General features: G+C 40.0%; 1 protein-coding gene across 2 annotated transcripts in view; it reads left to right on the plus strand.

Moving 5' to 3' along the window:
• LOC127105116 (ribosomal protein S19, mitochondrial) overlaps positions 1-20,190 on the plus strand; it is a 65,512-nt gene extending 45,322 nt beyond the window's left edge. Inside the window, exons 1-2 of one of the 2 annotated variants that reach the window (XM_051042281.1) lie at positions 18,338-18,560; positions 19,436-20,190. In XM_051042281.1, the coding sequence (XP_050898238.1) occupies positions 19,441-19,824 (384 nt within the window). In that variant the 5' untranslated portion in view covers positions 18,338-18,560; positions 19,436-19,440 and the 3' untranslated portion in view covers positions 19,825-20,190. Of the gene's footprint in view, positions 1-18,337; positions 18,561-19,435 lie in introns of those variants that run through there. The other variant, XM_051042282.1, reaches the window with a different exon arrangement.

Genomic DNA, 20,190 nt, shown 5'->3' on the forward strand with positions numbered 1-20,190 from the left:
GAAAACAGACTTGACTGTACTTCCACGCAGAGGGAAGAGTGAAAAGATTGCAGAGGGAAGAGTGAAAAGAATACTCAATACAGAGAGAATCAAGAATCTCTGTGCCCTAATTTATTCTGTGACCTAACACTGAACATAGGCGCCCATTCCCTTGGCAAAAACATAGGCGCCAATGGTTTGGGCGCCTCTTCCTTAAATAATGCATAAGCGCCATTAGGAAGGGCGCCTCTTCCTAAGCCTTACACTAAGGCGCCTAGAGGAAGGGCGCCCCTTCCTTGCATGTGAAAAATCACATGTAGGCGCCATTAGGAAGGGCTCCTCCTCCTATTGCATGTGATTTCTTCACATGCGCCTACTAGATTCCCTTATGCTACTTTTGTCATTCACTTTGCGTGATTCCCTTCCATGCTATGCCATTTTAGTCATTCACTTTGTGTCATTCATTTGTCTTTTGTCTTTTGTCATTCACTAGGTTTTTAACCTCATATGCCTTTGCATGCAACCAATCATAATTCATTATAGTTTCTAAACCTACTCATTTATTCATCTATAAATACCCTCTCATATCAACATTATCAAACCATCTTCATCACACTCTTTCCTTCTACCACATTTCTTTCATCTAACAAACTTAAGCTTTGCAAAATCGAATCATGTCTTTGTTAACTATGGGCGATGAACACAGAGGCACAATCGAGAATATCTCGACATTTGTATGTTATCGCTCTCTTTTAGTTACTATTTATGGATTACTTGTAATATCTCTGTGTTATTTGTGTTATACCTTTCAAATCTCTTTCTTTTTAGTTTCTATTTATGGATTACATCTTATACATATTTCTTTAGAATGTATTTCTTCTACTAATTGTATTTTTTTTTTTTTGTTATTAGGATCCGAAGCGGTTTAGATGTCGTGTACATGAATATGTACCCCACGATCCTTTAATAGAACCATATATTAGAGGATGTGGATTTGGAAATCTCCTAAACATTGTTTCGTACTCGGTGGACTACAAGTTCATCCTAGCTTTGTTGGAGAGGTGGAGACCCGAGACCCACACATTTCACCTTCCGATTGGTGAGTGTACCGTCACACTTGAGGACGTGTACATGCTGTTGGGTCTTCATATAGATGGAAAGGCAGTCAATGGGAAAGTTAACCATGTCAACGACATATGCAATGAATTACTGGGTGCCCCTTTGTTAGACGACGAACCTGAGGGAGACACATCCAGTCAAGCAAGGGGACAAGGTATAAATTTAAAATACCTTAGACAATATTATAACAGTATAGTACTGTCTGAAGATTCAACCGAGTATGAGAAGATAATAAAAGCTCGGTGTTATATTATGATTTTATTTGGTAACTTTTTGTTTCCAGAAAGTACAGGTAATTCTGTGAATATAATGTATTTACCTTTATTACGCAACATCAATAAGGTAAACACTTATAGTTGGGGTTCAGCTGTGTTGGCCCATCTATATAGTGCATTGTGTAAAAATGCAAAAAAGAATACCTGTACTTTTTTTTCATGTGCTTATTTGCTTCAAGCTTGGGGGTGGTCTAGGATGCCGTCGCTCGCCCCAGAAAATGAGCGTCCATTCGCGTTCCCCTTTGCAACCAAGTAAGTCTACCACTTTACTATTTACCATTTTGTTAATTATATCTATTATTTAAATTAACAGTAAATAATATTTTTCACTCCTTTTTTTAATCTTAGGTGGTCAGTAAGGGGAATGAACTACAATAGGTGTCCGAAACACGCTATTGTAGTCTATCGAAATCTATTGGATCACATTGGACATGATGATGTAATACTCCTACCAAACTATAGTTAATCTTAAAATAGTTCTCAAATTATTTCTCATCTAACGATTTGTTATTTTTTTCCAGTTTGTATGGAGGCCATATCTGGGTCTGGATCATGATGTGAACCATGACGATGCTGCAGTTTGGACAGCGAAGACACCAATTATCCGATTCACTACAGTTGAAATGCACCAAAGTGACAGGGTCAAACTGCAGTTCGGAATGGTACAACATATCCCAGAGTCTCCCACATGTTTGGGGAATTGGCATCAAAAAAGGGTCGATGCACAGTGGGATTTTTCGGACTGGAGAGACTTTGCAAAAGACATGTGTCGTCAATGGAGAAATCGACGACAACACATCCTCAACGAACCAGTCATCCAAGGTGTAAGACCGACTCAACAATATATGGCATGGTTTAGGTCTGTAACAACTCAGCAATTCGTATCTGAGCCGCGGTATTTGATAGATCCGCGCCAACTTGCTTCATCATCGTATGTCCCACATCAATTCACCACCCAACACCAATGTGAACCCACCCAAACCCAACAACCAACCACACAACATCAACCGACCACATACTCAAACCAACCAAACACCCAACATCGCAACCCGTTCATGCCAACCACCCAACAACGAACCATCCAACGTCGCAATCCCTTCATACCACCCACCCAAACACAAAACCAAGAACCAAACCCCACAACCACAACCGTCTACTCCCCCGATGATTCATATGAGTCACGTCATCGTAGCCCCCCACCATTTAACACCCAACCACTGTTTAACTATAGTACGCCCCAAGAACCATTGCTTCGTTTTCAAAACGACTCAATGACCCAATTTGGGCAACTATACCGTCCCCAATTCACCCAATTCACCCAACCCCAATGCCCTAACTACGATGACATGGGCACCGAACTCCATTACGGAAGCGCCGTTGGCCATAGCCCCTCCGGGTATTGGGAGCAAATGATGACACATCTTTCGAATACCGCCGGAACCTCTGCCGGACCTTCCAACCAGCCATCGCTCGATCAGGTCAGCACCCAAAGACCACAAACACCTCAAGAAAATCGTGGGAGACCTCGGAGACAACCTAACGCACCGGGATGTGGAACCGGAGGACGTTATAATCGGGCGGGTCATTAGGGTTTTGGTCATTCTAATGTAATCATTTATTTATTATATATTTAATGAAGTCATTTTATTTTTTATTTTTATTTATTACGTGTCATACCCCAAAATTTGCCCATTAATATTTCAAGACATTTTGCAAGGCATTCCGACTCATATATAACACTGATCTTGAAGAAACAAAGGCCCAGCTCACGGATGGCTCAATCCAGAAAATGGCCCAAACTGGCCTGTTCGCTACGCGCTCGCCTAGCGAAGCTGACAAACAACAAAAAATTCGGGCTTCATTCTGAGCCCAAAAAAAAAAAAAAAAAAAAAAAAAGAAAAAAAAGAAAAACGAAAAGAAAAAAAAAAAGAATTTTTTTTAATTAATTAATTAATTAATTAATTAATTAATTAATTAAATAATTAAAATAAATAAATAAAATATAACAAATTATTTTGGACTTGGGTCTCCCTCATTCCAAGCCCATTACCCACGAAATCAGTCTATAAATACTGAAGTTTCAGTAGAGGAAAGGACACTTGGAGTTACACTGGGAGATTCACTGGAAAAAAAAAAGAGGAGGAGAACAGAGAAGAACGAATAGAAGTTTTGGCATAGGAACCCTGCCTACCCGGAGAATTCAGAGTAAAGAAACCCTGAAGGCAGTCCATCTGCACCGAAGCCATCGCCGTCCAATTCCCGCTGCCTAACTTATTCCGATACTACAAGTGGTCAATCCCTTCAACCTTGAATTGGCAAACAGGTTTGCGTATCTCTATTGTTTATACTTTCAATTGGCCATATCTACATATATAATGCATCATGATTAAATGTTGATATATAATTTGCTTTCGTATGGGAATTTAAATATGCCTGAATACCCTGAATGTTTGATCATGTTATTCCTGTGATAAAATGCCATAAAATTCAAAGTTCCTAACGGGGGACTGTTTTCAAATTCAAAATCCGTGGCCGCTCGCTAGCACCTCGCTAGGCGAGCCTGGGGCGAGTATTCGCCTGGCCTTCGCTAGGCGAGGCAGAGGCGAACGAGACAGTAGCTGACTTTTCTATTCTGTTTTTTTTTTATATTTTATCATAGCCATGCATTATTCATCCTATCCTATTTATTGTTGTGATATTTCTCCGGTGTAATCTTCGATTGCACCCTGATTTGGTGTTCTGACATGTTTCTTTTTTTTGAGTTTTGTAAAGGTTCACATATCCCAGGAAAAGGTTATTGGCTAGGTATTCCACTTTATTTGTGGGATACCCTTGTGGAGTTTCACCCTAAATTAATTTTTAATGTATTAATTTCTAATGTATTAATTTTTTAATATATTATTTTTAATAATTTTAATGTGGAGTTTCATCCTAATTATATAATTAATTGTAAAACTTTGCCTTTGAATAAGTGATCTTGGACCTCTCTTTGTTGCCTTACGATTACGATATTACGGTCATGTCCCGCGAACGTGGGGATACCCTTAGCAAAGACCCTTCGGTTAAATCATCATAAAATAAATTATAGTCCCTCGGATGTTGCCTTCGAATATACAACTTTGTCCCTCGATGACCCTCCGATGTTGCCTACGGTTAAAAGATGATAGTCCCTTCGAATGCTAAGATATCCTCGTAACTGTTGCCTTCAATGACCTATCGATGACCCTACGATGACCCTTAAACATCCAAAGGATAAAACTACTTATTTCTCAATAATAAGGACAGTTTTACCCTCATAAGGATAGGAAATGCTCATAAAGACCTTGGGTCGGTATAACTCTTAATTGTTGGCTCACAATCTAAAAACAATTTTCACACCTCACACCTTTCAAAATATCTTTAGAAAATCACCACTTGGTATATATTCATACTAGAATCATTACCGAGTTATATTTTTCTAAACAATTTCCAAAACTAAACGAGATAACTACTTTGTATATATTCATACAAGAATCATTACAAAGTTAAATTCTCTTTTCAAAACAATTTTTCTAAACAATTCACAAACACTTTTTTTTTAAATAAGTGATCGAGCAATTAAGAGCCCATGGATAACCATGGATACAAAGGGTGTTAACACCTTCCCTTTGTATAATGTACCTCCCGAACCCAAAATCTAAATTAAGGTCTTTCCTGTTCTTTTCCACCTTTCCTTATTGGATAAAAGAAAAGTCGGTGGCGACTCTTGCTAACCGCGACATTGCGATTAAAACCACAAAAAAGTCCAGTTCACCGTATGACAGAACTGGCGACTCTGCTGGGGATGTCGGAATATTTAAAAAGAGAGGTTACCTTAAAAACAAGATCACTTATTCAATTTGTCTGATTTATTTTTAAGGGGTTGCTTGGGTATGTTATGCTTGAGTGAAAGATCCTACACCCTGATCTAGTGTACCTTAGGTAAGTAGCAAGAGATCATCGCGACTGTCCGGCGTATACTGGAATGGTCAAAATGATGGCTACGGTTAATGTGGCACTTTGGATGTCCTGATGTTCCTCATGTTAGTTGAGGAAATATTTGGCATTCGCGTGGTGTCATAAAAGCATTAACCAGACCTTTAGAACCCTAATTGACTCATCCTGGCCATTAGAAAGTAGTGAGATAACTGGCTTCGGTTCCGACTGGAGTTGGTTGAGACTCGATACTACACTCTTTGAGATTGGACTTTAGGGAAGCTTCGGTCAACCACTTGGTGTTGCACTGAAGTGGACTTAAGGAAAGGTCAATGATTTGAGATCCTTCTAGAACCCGGTTACTATTCTAAGACAGGTTGAACCAACCAAACTTCAGTGGGGAGGGTATTTACCTATGGAACTCACGCAAGCCTTAAAACCTAGGAATGATTGTTGTGTGACTTGCTTGTGCTTGTTATTTATCTAACATCATAACATCATAACATCATAACATCATAACATCATAACATCATGGCATTGTACTAACCATTTCAAGGATTTAGGGATTTAACTCTGCTAAAAAAAACAAAAACAAAAGCAAAAACAAAAGAGAAAAGAAAAAAAAAGCTCTTTTTGGTAGTTTATGCAAAGTTAAATCCCGAAAGTCCTTGAAAACATTTCATACATTGCATTGCATCGCATAACAGGTATTCTAAAGGATCAGTGTTCTCACGATTTTCCTAGCAAACAGATTCCAACAGATTCCAACAGATTCCAGCAGATTCAAACAGATTGAACAATGGCTCTCGAACAAACTGTCAAAGATCTCCAGGCCCAGAATGCTCAATTCCAGGAAATGATGCTGAGCTTATCTAAGGGGCAGGAAGAACTGAAAGCTCTTTTGATGGAGAAGAAGAAGGACCAGAAACCTGTGGGTTACATCAACCCGGGGAGAAGGCTTAAGGGACAGGTTACAGGAGTCAAGATTAGAATTCCGAAGGATTCAGAAGAAGAGACCGAGAATGATTCGGAAGATGAGAATCCTAATCTCGTCAATTCTGAGGACGACGATGAAGATTATGAACATGAACAGTACTTTCCGAAGGATGATAAGTACAAGTTGCTGGAAGAACGTATGCTAGCTATGGAGGGGCAGAAAGTGCCCGGTCTGGATTTCGAAAACTTGGGTCTGGTCTCTGATGTGGTCATTCCCCGCAAATTCAAGGTTCCCATTTTCACTAAGTATGATGGTTCCTCTTGTCCTCAGATGCATCTAAGGGCTTATGTGAGAAAGATTCAACCGCACACTACTGATAAGAAACTGTGGATCCATTTCTTCCAAGAGAGTCTGTCTGGCACACAGTTAGAGTGGTATTATCAGCTTGAGAGCTCTAACATCCGCACATGGACTGATTTAGCAACAGCTTTCTACAAGCACTACCAGTATAAGTCTGAGTTAGCGCCTACTCGGCTACAGCTACAAAATATGACTATGGGCTCTAAAGAAAGTTTCAAAGAATATGCTCAAAAGTGGAGAGATTTGGCTGGCAGAGTCAAACCCCCTATGACTGATCGAGAGTTAGTGGACATGTTCATGGGTACACTGACTGGCCCATTCTACAGCCATCTACTGGGAAGTTCCTCGTCAGGTTTCACTGAACTTATCTTGACAGGTGAACGGGTTGAAAGCGGCATTCGAAGTGGAAAGATACAGGCAGCTACTTCTGCAAGCACCAAAAAGTCCTATCAGGGAAAGAATGAATCAAATGCTGTGTACAGTGAGAGGAAGCATAACAAGAAGAATCGTGACCATACTGTTGGGGCAGTTACAATTGCCGCACCGCCATCTCAGAACTTCCAACACAGACAAGACAGGTCGAGAAGACAGTTTACCAAGATCAATATGACTTTAACCCAAGCACTGCAGAGTATGTTAAAGGCCAATTTGATTACCCTCAGAGGCCCTCCTGCAAATCCCAACACTACTTCTCCTCGTTATAATCCCAACGCCAGGTGTGCCTATCACTCCGATAGCCCCGGGCATGATACGAATGATTGCTGGTTGTTGAAGAACAAGATTCAGGATATGATCGACGCTGGAGAAATTGAATTTGATCCTCCGGCGACCCCCAATGTCATCACAGCACCTATGCCTAATCATGACCAGAATGTTAATGTTGTGGACGACAATTCTCACGTTACTGACGTTGCTGATTTAGCATCTCCTCTCCTGATCGTTAAGAAGAATTTATTGCAAGCTGGTTTATTTCCAGGTTGTGCTGAAGATTGCGATCTCTGTGTACTCCGACCCAATGATTGTTTGAAGTTGAAGAACGACATTCAACGGCTGATGGATGATCGTACAATTCTATTTGAAAGGGTTCCTAAGGTGGACAACTCTATTGAAGAGGTATCTGTGATTGCTAGGTCCAAAGCTCCAGTGAAGATTACCGCTACTAGAGTGCCTGTGAAGATTACCGCTGAGCCCAAAGGGGCTCCCCTGATTATTACCGCACCTGGCCCCGTGCCATATTCCTCCAGCAAAGCTATTCCGTGGAACTATGGAGGCGACGTTTACATCCATGGCATAAAGCAAGTTGGTAGTTCTGCTAATCCTAATGATATTGTGGGGACTAGTAAAGTTACTCGAAGTGGAAGGATCTACTCCCCAGAAATCTCACCTCCCGCTCCCGAAATTCGAGGAAAAAGACCAGTCAATCCTCCTCAGTCAGAGACATCGGTCGAAGTTACTTCTGAAGATGTTGCCAAACAGGAAATGGAAGAGATGCTGAAAATCATCCGTAAGAGCGATTTTGATGTAGTGGAACAATTGGGGCATACTCCGTCTAAAATCTCAATGTTGTCCTTGTTATTATCCTCTGAATCCCATGCCAATGCATTGATGAAATTCTTGAAGACCGCTCATGTGCCTCAAGAAACATCCGTCGATTAATTCGAACATTATGTTGCTAATTTGACTGTTGACAATGACCTAGGCTTTTCCGATGCTGACCTGACGCCAGCAGGAAAGAATCACAATAAAGCTCTGCATATCTCCATCGAGTGTGAGGGGATCACCCTGGCTCACGTGTTGATCGACAACAGCTCTTCCTTGAATGTGCTCCCGAAAGCTGTACTCGATAAATTTGACTACAAAGGCATTGAACTGAAACCTAGTGATGTTGTGGTGCGCGCTTACGATGGTGCGAAGAGTGTTGTCTATGGTGAAGTGGTTCTCCCTATCAAGATAGGACCTCAAGTCTTCAACACTACCTTTCACGTGATGGACATTCGTCCCGCCTACTCCTGCTTGTTGGGGCGCCCTTGGATCCATGGGGCAGGTGCGATAGCTTCGTCGCTTCATCAAAAGCTGAAGTATCCAATAGCAGGCATGGTTGTCACTGTATGTGGAGAAGAAGAGTATATTGTCAGTAGTGTGCAAGCCTTCAAATACGTCGAGATGGATGGTGAATTCTTTGAGACTCCTTCTCAGTCATTTGAAGTGGTTCCTCCACCCAGTCCTGTCCTTAAGCCAACTCCCCTTGTTGTTCGTGCTCCCCCTGTCATGATCTCTCTGAAAGATGCTCAAGCCGCGATTGAAAATGGTGATCGTGCTGGTTGGGGTCAACTGATCAATGTACCGTACAAGTCTGATAAAGCTGGCCTGGGGTTTAACTCTGGAAAGATAGTCAAAAATCAGATTAATGCTATGGAAGATGCTGATAGTGATTGCGACTTGGATAGCTGGATTTTCCCAACAATTGGTGACGGACTCAACAATTGGAAGACTGAAGACATTATCCCGATTTCCTTTAGTCAGGAGTAATTGTTATTGTTTATTCTAGAATTGCAAATTTTAATTTTCTTTTACAATCAAACTTCTTAAAGCATTGTGTCTATGCCCGAGGCACAATAGCTAATTTGTTAAGGGTTTTGTCATTTTCATAAGCATATTTATATTCAATAAATCAATGGACGTTTTGCATTCAAATATTGCGCTCTTTGTCTTTCCTATTATCTTTCAAACGAGCTATGTTTTCTTACACACACGCACGTAACGAATTGCAGATCCCTATCCACTCTGGATCCTGTTGATAATAGTTCTACTACTGTTCATTATGACTTTGAAAATCCGATCTACCGAGCCGAAGATGGAAGTGAGGAAGATTGTGAAGTACCTGAAGAACTTGCCAGAATGTTACTACAAGAAGAAAGGACTATACAGCCGCATGAGGAGTCAGTTGAGACTGTAAATCTGGGTACCGAGGTGGACAAGAGAGAAGTCAAAATAGGAGCAGGCTTGGAAATCAGTGTCAAAAGAAGATTGATTCAAATGCTACATGACTATGTGGAGATTTTTGCTTGGTCTTACGAAGACATGCCAGGGCTGGATACCGATATAGTAGTGCATCGTTTGCCGACGAAGGAAGATTGTCGTCCTGTTAAGCAAAAGGTTCGTCGCATGCGTCCTGAAATGTCCGAGAAAATCAAGGCCGAAGTCATGAAACAATTCGATGCTGGTTTTCTGGCGGTTACTTCTTATCCTCAATGGGTTGCTAATGTGGTACCAGTGCCAAAGAAGGATGGTAAGGTGCGAATGTGTGTGGATTACAGAGATTTGAATAGAGCGAGTCCCAAGGATGATTTCCCACTGCCACACATTGATGTTCTGGTAGACAACACCGCTCAACACAAGGTATTCTCCTTCATGGATGGATTCTCGGGTTATAACCAGATCAAAATGGCACCTGAGGACATGGAGAAGACTACGTTTGTGACGCAATGGGGCACCTTCTGTTATAAAGTAATGCCGTTTGGTTTAAAGAACGCAGGAGCAACGTACCAGCGTGCTATGGTGGTTTTGTTCCATGACATGATCCATCATGAAATAGAAGTATATGTGGACGATATGATAGCCAGGTCTCATACTGAAGAAGAACATCTCGATCATTTATACAAACTGTTTGAGAGGCTGAAGAAATACAAGTTGAGATTGAACCCGAACAAATGCACCTTTGGAGTAAGATCTGGTAAACTCTTGGGCTTTATTGTCAGTGGTAAAGGTATTGAGGTCGACCCAGCCAAGGTGAGAGCTATTCAAGAGATGCCAGTTCCCCGTACGGATAAAGAAGTCAGAGGTTTCTTGGGACGTTTGAATTACATTGCCCGATTTATTTCCCATTTGACCGCTACTTGCAAACCCATCTTCAAGTTACTGAGAAAAAATCAAGAGATGATATGGAATGATGAATGTCAAGAAGCTTTCGACAAAATCAAGAAGTACCTCCAAGAACCTCCAATTCTGGTGCCACCAGTTGAGGGAAGACCTCTAATCATGTATTTAACCGTTTTAGAAAACTCAATGGGGTGCGTGTTGGGACAACATGACGAGTCCGGTCGAAAAGAGTATGCCATATACTACCTTAGCAAAAAGTTTACCGACTGTGAAACAAGATACTCACTGCTCGAGAAAACTTGCTGTGCTTTGGCCTGGGCTGCTCGCCGACTAAGACAGTATATGTTGAATCACACCACTTTGTTGATTTCTAAGATGGATCCTATCAAATACATATTTGAGAAACCCGCCCTCTCCGGAAGAATAGCAAGATGGCAGATGATTTTAACAGAGTATGATATCCAGTATACCACCCAAAAAGCAATCAAAGGAAGCGTGCTAGCTGATCATTTGGCTCATCAGGCCGTGAATGATTATCAGTCTATGAATTTTGAGTTCCCAGATGAGGATGTCATGCTTGTTACTGATTATGAAGAACCTGGACCGAATGAAGGACCCGAAGTGGGATCCCGATGGACTATGGTTTTTGATGGATCGTCTAACGCATTGGGCAACGGTATTGGCGTCGCGATCATTTCCCCCAAGGGTGGCCATACGCCTTTCACCGCTAGACTATGTTTTGAGTGTACCAACAATATGGCTGAGTATGAAGCATGTATTTTGGGACTCAGAGCTGCTATAGACCTGAGAATCAAGTTTTTGAGGGTGTATGGAGACTCAGCCTTAGTAATCAGTCAGGTCAAAGGAGAATGGGACACTAAACATCCGAACCTCATCCCCTATCGAGAGCAGGTGTTGACATTAATCCCATACTTTGAAGAGATCACATTCGAACATATTCCCCGAGAGGAGAACCAGTTGGCAGACGCATTGGCTACCATGTCATCTATGTTCAGAGTCAGATGGGACAATGAAGCTCCCCGGATTACCATTGAACGACTAGACGAACCAGCATATTATTATGAACTTAACGCTGATGAAGTAGAAGAGAAGCCTTGGTTCCACGAGATAAAAAGATATTTAGAAGCTCAGGAATACCCTGAAGGGACATCCATCAATGACAGGAAATTTCTGAGGAAGTTCTCCGCTAAATTCTTTTTGAGTAATGGAATATTGTACAAACGTAACCATGATTCGACTTTGCTTCGCTGTGTGGATAGAAAGGAATCAGAGAAGATTATGGAAGACATGCACGACGGTATCTTTGGGACTCATTCTAGTGGACATACAATGGCCAAGAAGATTCTGAGGTCAGGGTATTATTGGTCTACCATGGAAACTGATTGCCACCATCACTCCAGAACTTGTCATAAGTGCCAGATCTATGCGGATAAAGTACATGTGCCTCCTGCTCCATTAAACGTGTTGACCGCGCCGTGGCCCTTTGCAATGTGGGGCATTGATATGATTGGCGAGATTAAACCTACCGCCTCTAATGGACATCGTTTCATCCTTGTTGCTATTGATTACTTCACAAAGTGGGTGGAGGCAGCCTCATTTGCTTCTGTTACTAAGAATGTGGTGGCACGATTCATCAAGAACAGCCTCATCTGCCGATACGGCGTCCCTGAGAGAATTATCACTGACAATGGCACTAATTTGAACAACAAGATGATTACTGAACTCTGCACGCAGTTCAAAATAAAACACCATAACTCTTCTCCGTACCGGCCAAAGATGAACGGCGCTGTAGAAGCGGCTAATAAGAATATTAAGAAGATTATACAAAAGATGACGGTAACATACAAAGACTGGCATGAGATGTTACCATTTGCTCTTCATGGTTATCGTACTTCCGTGCGAACTTCGACAGGGGCAACTCCTTTCTCTTTAGTCTACGGAATGGAAGCCGTTTTACCAGTGGAAGTTCAGATTCCCTCTCTAAGAATCATGAAAGAGGCGGGCTTAGACGAGGACGAATGGATTCAGACTCGACTCGATCAGATAAATTTGATGGATGAGAAGAGACTTGCGGCTGTATGTCACGGGCAGATATATCAGAAGCGCATGACCAGGGCATTCAACAAAAAGGTCAAGAGACAAGTGTATCAAATTGGCGACTTGGTAATCAAACGCATCATCCTACCACAAACTGACCCCAGAGGCAAATGGACTCCCACATACGAAGGGCCATTTGTAGTTAAGAAGGTATTCTCAGGTGGAGCCATGATACTCGCTACAATGGATGGTGAAGACTTCCCACATCCCGTGAACGCGGACATAGTTAAAAAATACTACGCATAAAAGAGACCCGCTAGATCGACGTATCTAGGCAAAAGTAAGGGCATCCCGGCGAACCAAAAGGGTTCGGGCAAAAATTAGGGATATATAAAAAAAATGTACACCCGGCAAGTCGAAAACCTGAAAAGGCGGCTTGGGCAAAAAAGGGTATCCTGGTGGACTGAAAACCTGAAAAGGCGGTCCAGGCAAAAATTAGGGATTAAAGCGTATGACTATGTCCCGTTCTCAGTCAACTTTCATCCAAGTTCGAGGGACTGACCAAGCCAATCACTTCTATCCGACAGCAAGGGATGAGATGCTCGAAGACATAATGACAGTAGTAGGCTTAAAATCAATAGGACTTCTTCCACATAGCTTTCTCTTTGTTTTCGACAATTTCCTCTTACTAGGATTTCTGTCTCCTTGTACACAAATTGCCTGTTTATAGGCCTTCTTTCAAAATCAATACAACCTTCTTTCAAAAGATGCTTTTGTTTTTTTTCTTTTCTGTTTTGTTTGCGTAAACGTCCATTGATTTAATTTGAATTAATATATGCATTTGAATATGACCAATGTTTACCAAAATACATGCATAGAATAGCAATAGCAATTACTACAAGACTTCAGGATCGAGGATAAGGTCTAACCATGCTTCCAATGAATCCGCTACCAATTCTCTTCCCCAGCAAGCCTATTTTTCCCAGAAGAAATTGGCAGTATTCCCCGGCACAGCCAGCTATTCCCCAACAGAGGTCGGCATCGCCAGACAGGCCGATCATCTCATCCATCTCCAGCCCGACTCTGCTGAATATTTCCACCATCAGACAGAAATCAAGCATCCCCAGCCGAGAAAGGGTCATCGACACAAATGTCTCAAATCAGTAGATGGGGATTTATTTTCCCCAGTAGAGTCCCCAAGCAGAACTTCTCATACGCATAACTCATTCATTACATCCTTTCACAGCATACGCATGCATACAACATTCACATTTATTTTAGCATAACACGAAACATCTCATGCATCATGACATAGCATGAAGCTAACTTTTTCTTTGCAGGTTAATTATCCTCCTGATATAGTCAAAGTAGAAGGTTCATTCAGACAGACACCTTTATCAATCACATTCAAGATTCAGATACATATTTCAAATACAGTTCATGGGAACATTCATTCTGACAACACTTCGATATCCTCCTAACGATGGCATCTCTAAGCCCATCCCAGACATTTATTGCAAGTACAACATATACAGGTTATCAGATACAGCCTAACGTACGGTTCATTCTGATTCAGCCCAACATATGACTTCTTCAGCAACTCCAATGCGGTCTAACGTACGACCCATTTGGACCTTCAAATCCTCAGATGCTGCCTAGCGTACGGTACATTCAGGGGTGTAGTCTAGCGTACGACTACTTTCTTTTTCAGATGCAGCCTAACGGACGGCTCATTCTACAACTCGGATACGATCTAACGTACGATCCATTCTGAACTTCAACAACCCCAACGCGGTCTAACGTACGACCCGTTTGGATCTTACAACCCTCAGATGCTACCTAACGTACGGTACATTTCTGAAGTGTAGTCTGGCGTACGACTACCGCTTTCATCATCAGATGCGGCCTAACAGACGACTCATTCTGCGACGGTCTAACGTACGACCCGTTCGGATGTCCATCCCCTCAGATGCTACCTAACATACGGTACATTTCTGAAGTGTAGTCTAACGTACGACTACCCCTTTCATCATCAGATCCTACCTAACATACGGTACATTTCTGAAGTGTAGTCTAACGTACGACTACCCCTTTCGTCATCAGATTCAGCCTAACGTACGGCTCATTCTGCAACTCAGATACGATCTAGCGTATGGTCCATTCTGATCCTTTATCCCCAACAGCATATGACACACTCCGACTCCCCAGCGAAGTCGGCAGCCTAATGGATGACTCATTATACGGTCTAACGTACGACCCAGTGTGGCACCCATGTCTTCAAATTGGCCTAATATACGGCGCGATCTGAAGCTTTCGTCATCAAACCTCCCGGATGGCATCTTTAAGCCCATCTCCATCAAGACCAACTGTCGATTCTCAAGTGCAAATTTTTGGGGCATTCTAGTGTTCAATAATCTTCCACCTCCAGACCACGAATGGCGTATACACCATTCTAACTCTCTCGGTCCAAGAATATTGAACAGGGGCAGCTGTCATACCCCAAAATTTGCCCATTAATATTTCAAGACATTTTGCAAGGCATTCCGACTCATATATAACACTGATCTTGAAGAAACAAAGGCCCAGCTCACGGATGGCCCAATCCAGAAAATGGCCCAAACTGGCCTGTTCGCTACGCGCTCGCCTAGCGAAGCTGACAGACAACAAAAATTTCGGGCTTCATTCTGAGCCCAAAAAAAAAAAAAAAAAAAAAAAAGAAATTTTTTTTTTAATTAATTAATTAATTAATTAATTAATTAATTAATTAAATAATTAAAATAAATAAATAAAATATAACAAATTATTTTGGACTTGGGTCTCCCTCATTCCAAGCCCATTACCCACGAAATCAGTCTATAAATACTGAAGTTTCAGTAGAGGAAAGGACACTTGGAGTTACACTGGGAGATTCACTGGAAAAAAAAAGAGGAGGAGAACAGAGAAGAACGAATAGAAGTTTTGGCATAGGAACCCTGCCTACCCGGAGAATTCAGAGTAAAGAAACCCTGAAGGCAGCCCATCTGCACCGAAGCCATCGCCGTCCAATTCCCGCTGCCTAACTTATTCCGATACTACAAGTGGTCAATCCCTTCAACCTTGAATTGGCAAACAGGTTTGCGTATCTCTATTGTTTATACTTTCAATTGGTCATATCTACATATATAATGCATCATGATTAAATGTTGATATATAATTTGCTTTCGTATGGGAATTTAAATATGCCTGAATACCCTGAATGTTTGATCATGTTATTCCTGTGATAAAATGCCATAAAATTCAAAGTTCCTAACGGGGGACTGTTTTCAAATTCAAAATCCGTGGCCGCTCGCTAGCACCTCGCTAGGCGAGCCTGGGGCGAGTATTCGCCTGGCCTTCGCTAGGCGAGGCAGAGGCGAACGAGACAGTAGCTGACTTTTCTATTCTGTTTTTTTTTTATGTTTTATCATAGCCATTCATTATTCATCCTATCCTATTTATTGTTGTGATATTTCTCCGGTGTAATCTTCGATTGCACCCTGATTTGGTGTTCTGACATGTTTCTTTTTTTTGAGTTTTGTAAAGGTTCACGTATCCCAGGAAAAGGTTATTGGCTAGGTATTCCACTTTATTTGTGGGATACCCTTGTGGAGTTTCACCCTAAATTAATTTTTAATGTATTAATTTCTAATGTATTAATTTTTTAATATATTATTTTTAATAATTTTAATGTGGAGTTTCATCCTAATTATATAATTAATTGTAAAACTTTGCCTTTGAATAAGTGATCTTGGACCTCTCTTTGTTGCCTTACGATTACGATATTACGGTCATGTCCCGCGAACGTGGGGATACCCTTAGCAAAGACCCTTCGGTTAAATCATCATAAAATAAATTATAGTCCCTCGGATGTTGCCTTCGAATATACAACTTTGTCCCTCGATGACCCTCCGATGTTGCCTACGGTTAAAAGATGATAGTCCCTTCGAATGCTAAGATATCCTCGTAACTGTTGCCTTCAATGACCTATCGATGACCCTACGATGACCCTTAAACATCCAAAGGATAAAACTACTTATTTCTCAATAATAAGGACAGTTTTACCCTCATAAGGATAGGAAATGCTCATAAAGACCTTGGGTCGGTATAACTCTTAATTGTTGGCTCACAATCTAAAAACAATTTTCACACCTCACACCTTTCAAAATATCTTTAGAAAATCACCACTTGGTATATATTCATACTAGAATCATTACCGAGTTATATTTTTCTAAACAATTTCCAAAACTAAACGAGATAACTACTTTGTATATATTCATACAAGAATCATTACAAAGTTAAATTCTCTTTTCAAAACAATTTTTCTAAACAATTCACAAACACTTTTTTATTTTTAAATAAGTGATCGAGCAATTAAGAGCCCATGGATAACCATGGATACAAAGGGTGCTAACACCTTCCCTTTGTATAATGTACCTCCCGAACCCAAAATCTAAATTAAGGTCTTTCCTGTTCTTTTCCACCTTTCTTTATTGGATAAAAGAAAAGTCGGTGGCGACTCTTGCTAACCGCGACATTGCGATTAAAACCACAAAAAAGTCCAGTTCACCGTATGACATTACGTATTAAATAATTAATATTAAATAATTAATATGAAATATTAAAAAAAAATATTATAAATAATTATAATTAAAAAAAAAAAATTAGAAAAGTGGGAGGCTAAGGCGTCAACCCTAGGGGCGCCTCCCTTAGTGGGAGGCTAAGGCGCCAACCCTAGGGGCGCCTCCCTTAAGGGGCACATAAGGGCGCCAACCCTAGGGGCGCCTCCCTTATGGGGGCTTTAACTAGGGCGCCTACCCCTTTGGCGCCGCCCTTTAAGGCTCCAAAATTTTTTAAGGGATGCGCCAACTCCTCCGGCGCATCCCTTATAAAACATGGTTATTTTGGGAAATTTATTGAAAACCCGGTTATTATCGTATTTTATTTCGAAAACATGGTTATTTTAAAAAAAAATTCTCAAATTTTAATAAAATTAATCCACAATTTCTCATAATTTATTTTTTATATTTAACTTTCAATTTATGTCTTTAGGATAAATGTTATATTAGTCTTATATTAATTATGAAATAAATTAAAAATATAAATTATATTTAAAATAATGTACTATTAATATATTAACAATTTTTTTTACTTAAATGTTTTAAAGATAGTTTACTCTCTGAAATATTCTAGTTTCAAATATCGATATTAATAAAATAAAAAAATAATGAATTATTCGATATAATTATCATTTTATTGTTATTAATATCTCAAATAATAAATAATCAATGATATTTTTTTTGTGAGATAAATTATATTTATTTAATTTATGATGAGTTGTCATAAGAATTTGTTATAAATTAATATAAAATAACCGGTTTAGAAGAAATTAGTAAAATAATATATCCCAAAATTATATATTTAATTATAATTATGAAAAATTTGTTATAAGAAATATATTTTACAAACAGAACAAATACAAATTTCATACTTTTAAATATTTTCTTATAGATATTAATTTATAAAATATAACGATTTAAAAAAAAATTAATCATTAAATTAAAGTTTTATATTTTTCATTTATAAAAACAATTTAAGTCTACACAGATAGTTTACCAAATTGTAACTTTCTTAATGTATAATATTTATAATTTAAGTGATTAAAATGAAAATATAAAAATAAAATAAAATGAAGAGGTTAATTGTTAGACCGAATATTCAATCAAAATGATTAACTAATACTTAATACATATTCAACATTAAAATTTAGCCTAGTCGTTAATAGTGCACCAGTTTGTTAAATCCGGGTTGTGACTTGTGCAGACCCGTTTCAGTCTCGATCACTCACACTCTCCGTTTCCTCTTCCGATTCGCACCCTCCGTTTCCTCTTCCGATTCGCACCCTCCGTTTCCTCTTCCGATTCGCACCCTCCGTTTCCTCTTCCGATTCGCGCTAGGTTACTTTGATTTCGAATCCCACAAAGGTAATTCATTCCCAAAACTCTACTCGCTCTGAGTATCATTTTATATGCACTTATGTTAATGTTTAGGGTTTTAGGGTTTAGGGATTTTGGATTTAGGGGATGGCAAATTGTGTTCCTGGAAAGATTATATTCTCTTGTAGTTTTTGTACACAATATTTCCAGTACATTTCTAGAGGTTTTGTTGCATTTCATTTACACATGCATCAGCTTCCGCTTTGGCCTTGTATCAGAAACAAGGCTGATTGGAGTCGCATCAAACTCAAGTAAGTTCCTGTGAAAAAAAAAGCTGCCTGGAAAAGCGAAGCCAAAAACAATGAGTAATTGTCCAGGTTTTCCTTTAAACATTTTACGAATGCATTTCCAGCACAATTTGTTGCTGCGAAAGCAGCCCCTGCAAAATGAAACGCCGTAGCAGAGCACAGCCCCATTCCGCCCTGTGATTCTGCAATTGCACGTTAAATCCCCGCGATTCACAACATAGAGTTGCCTGTTGTGAGGCCGGTTTTAGTCGATATTTTGAACTAAAATTGGCATGAATATTCATATGGTTTTAGTGTCGGTCTTCATACTTGTGGCTACCAATTTGTGTGAAGTGTTTTTGTGCTGTAGTTTTTGTATGAGTGTTTTTGTGCTGTAGTTTTTGTATGAGTGAGGTGTTTTTGTTTGTGTATTAGTTATGTCATTAAGCCTATGTTTGGTAACATGGCGGGCCACTGCTGCCGCACGTCTAAGGCCTTTTTTACCGTGGTTTCGAGAAGATGCTATGTGTAGTTTCTGTCCCACTGTGATTTTCAAGTGAAGTACATCATTTTGGGTTGATTTTCCAATGTTAAATTTTAAGATTTTGAATTTGATTGATTTCTGTGTTTGTATAGGAAGAATGAGGCCGACAGACTTGCTTAGGGTTCTGAACAAGCAGTTTCTTGGACTTGCTGGTGACACCACAAATGCTGTTGCTAAGAAGCTGACGTCGCCTCCTCCTCCTCTTGTGTCCCGCAAACCAGCGTTTATAGATGCATTTCTGTACAAGATGAAAAAGAATCCAGAACTTCTGAAGAACAAATCCATTTGGTCACGAAGATCCACTATCTTGCCAGAATTCGTTGATTCCCAAGTCAAGATTTACAACGGGAAAACCATGATTCGTTGCAAGATCACAGAGGGAAAAGTCGGTCATAAGTTTGGCGAGTTTGCTCTCACCAGGAAACGCAAATCTAGAGACCAACCTAATGCCAAAGTGAAACAACTCAAGAAAAAGAAGTGATTTTTTTCTTCTTCCGGAAATTGGTTTTATGGATAGTTTATACTCTGCAGTTACTTACATCAATGTTGACAATAAGGATATCATGAAATTTGACAAAGCTTGCTGTTGAATCAACTGGCTTCTTGACTATATGATCTCTTCATTTTTGTCGTTCTAATATAACTCGGACTGATTTATCGATTTATAGTCAAGAGGATATAAATTTTCCAGTTATTTGTTTATGTTGAATGTCCTGCAACTGCACATGTATGCTATCTGTTTTCACTCAGTTGATGTATATATTTTTGCAAGATTGTTACACTAGTTGATGAAATTAACAATGTAATTGATAGAACATGCTTGTTGAACTTAATTGTTCAGAGTTTA

The sequence above is a fragment of the Lathyrus oleraceus genome, chromosome 7, assembly GCF_024323335.1.
Source record: "Lathyrus oleraceus cultivar Zhongwan6 chromosome 7, CAAS_Psat_ZW6_1.0, whole genome shotgun sequence".
Classification (NCBI taxonomy): domain Eukaryota; kingdom Viridiplantae; phylum Streptophyta; class Magnoliopsida; order Fabales; family Fabaceae; genus Lathyrus; species Lathyrus oleraceus.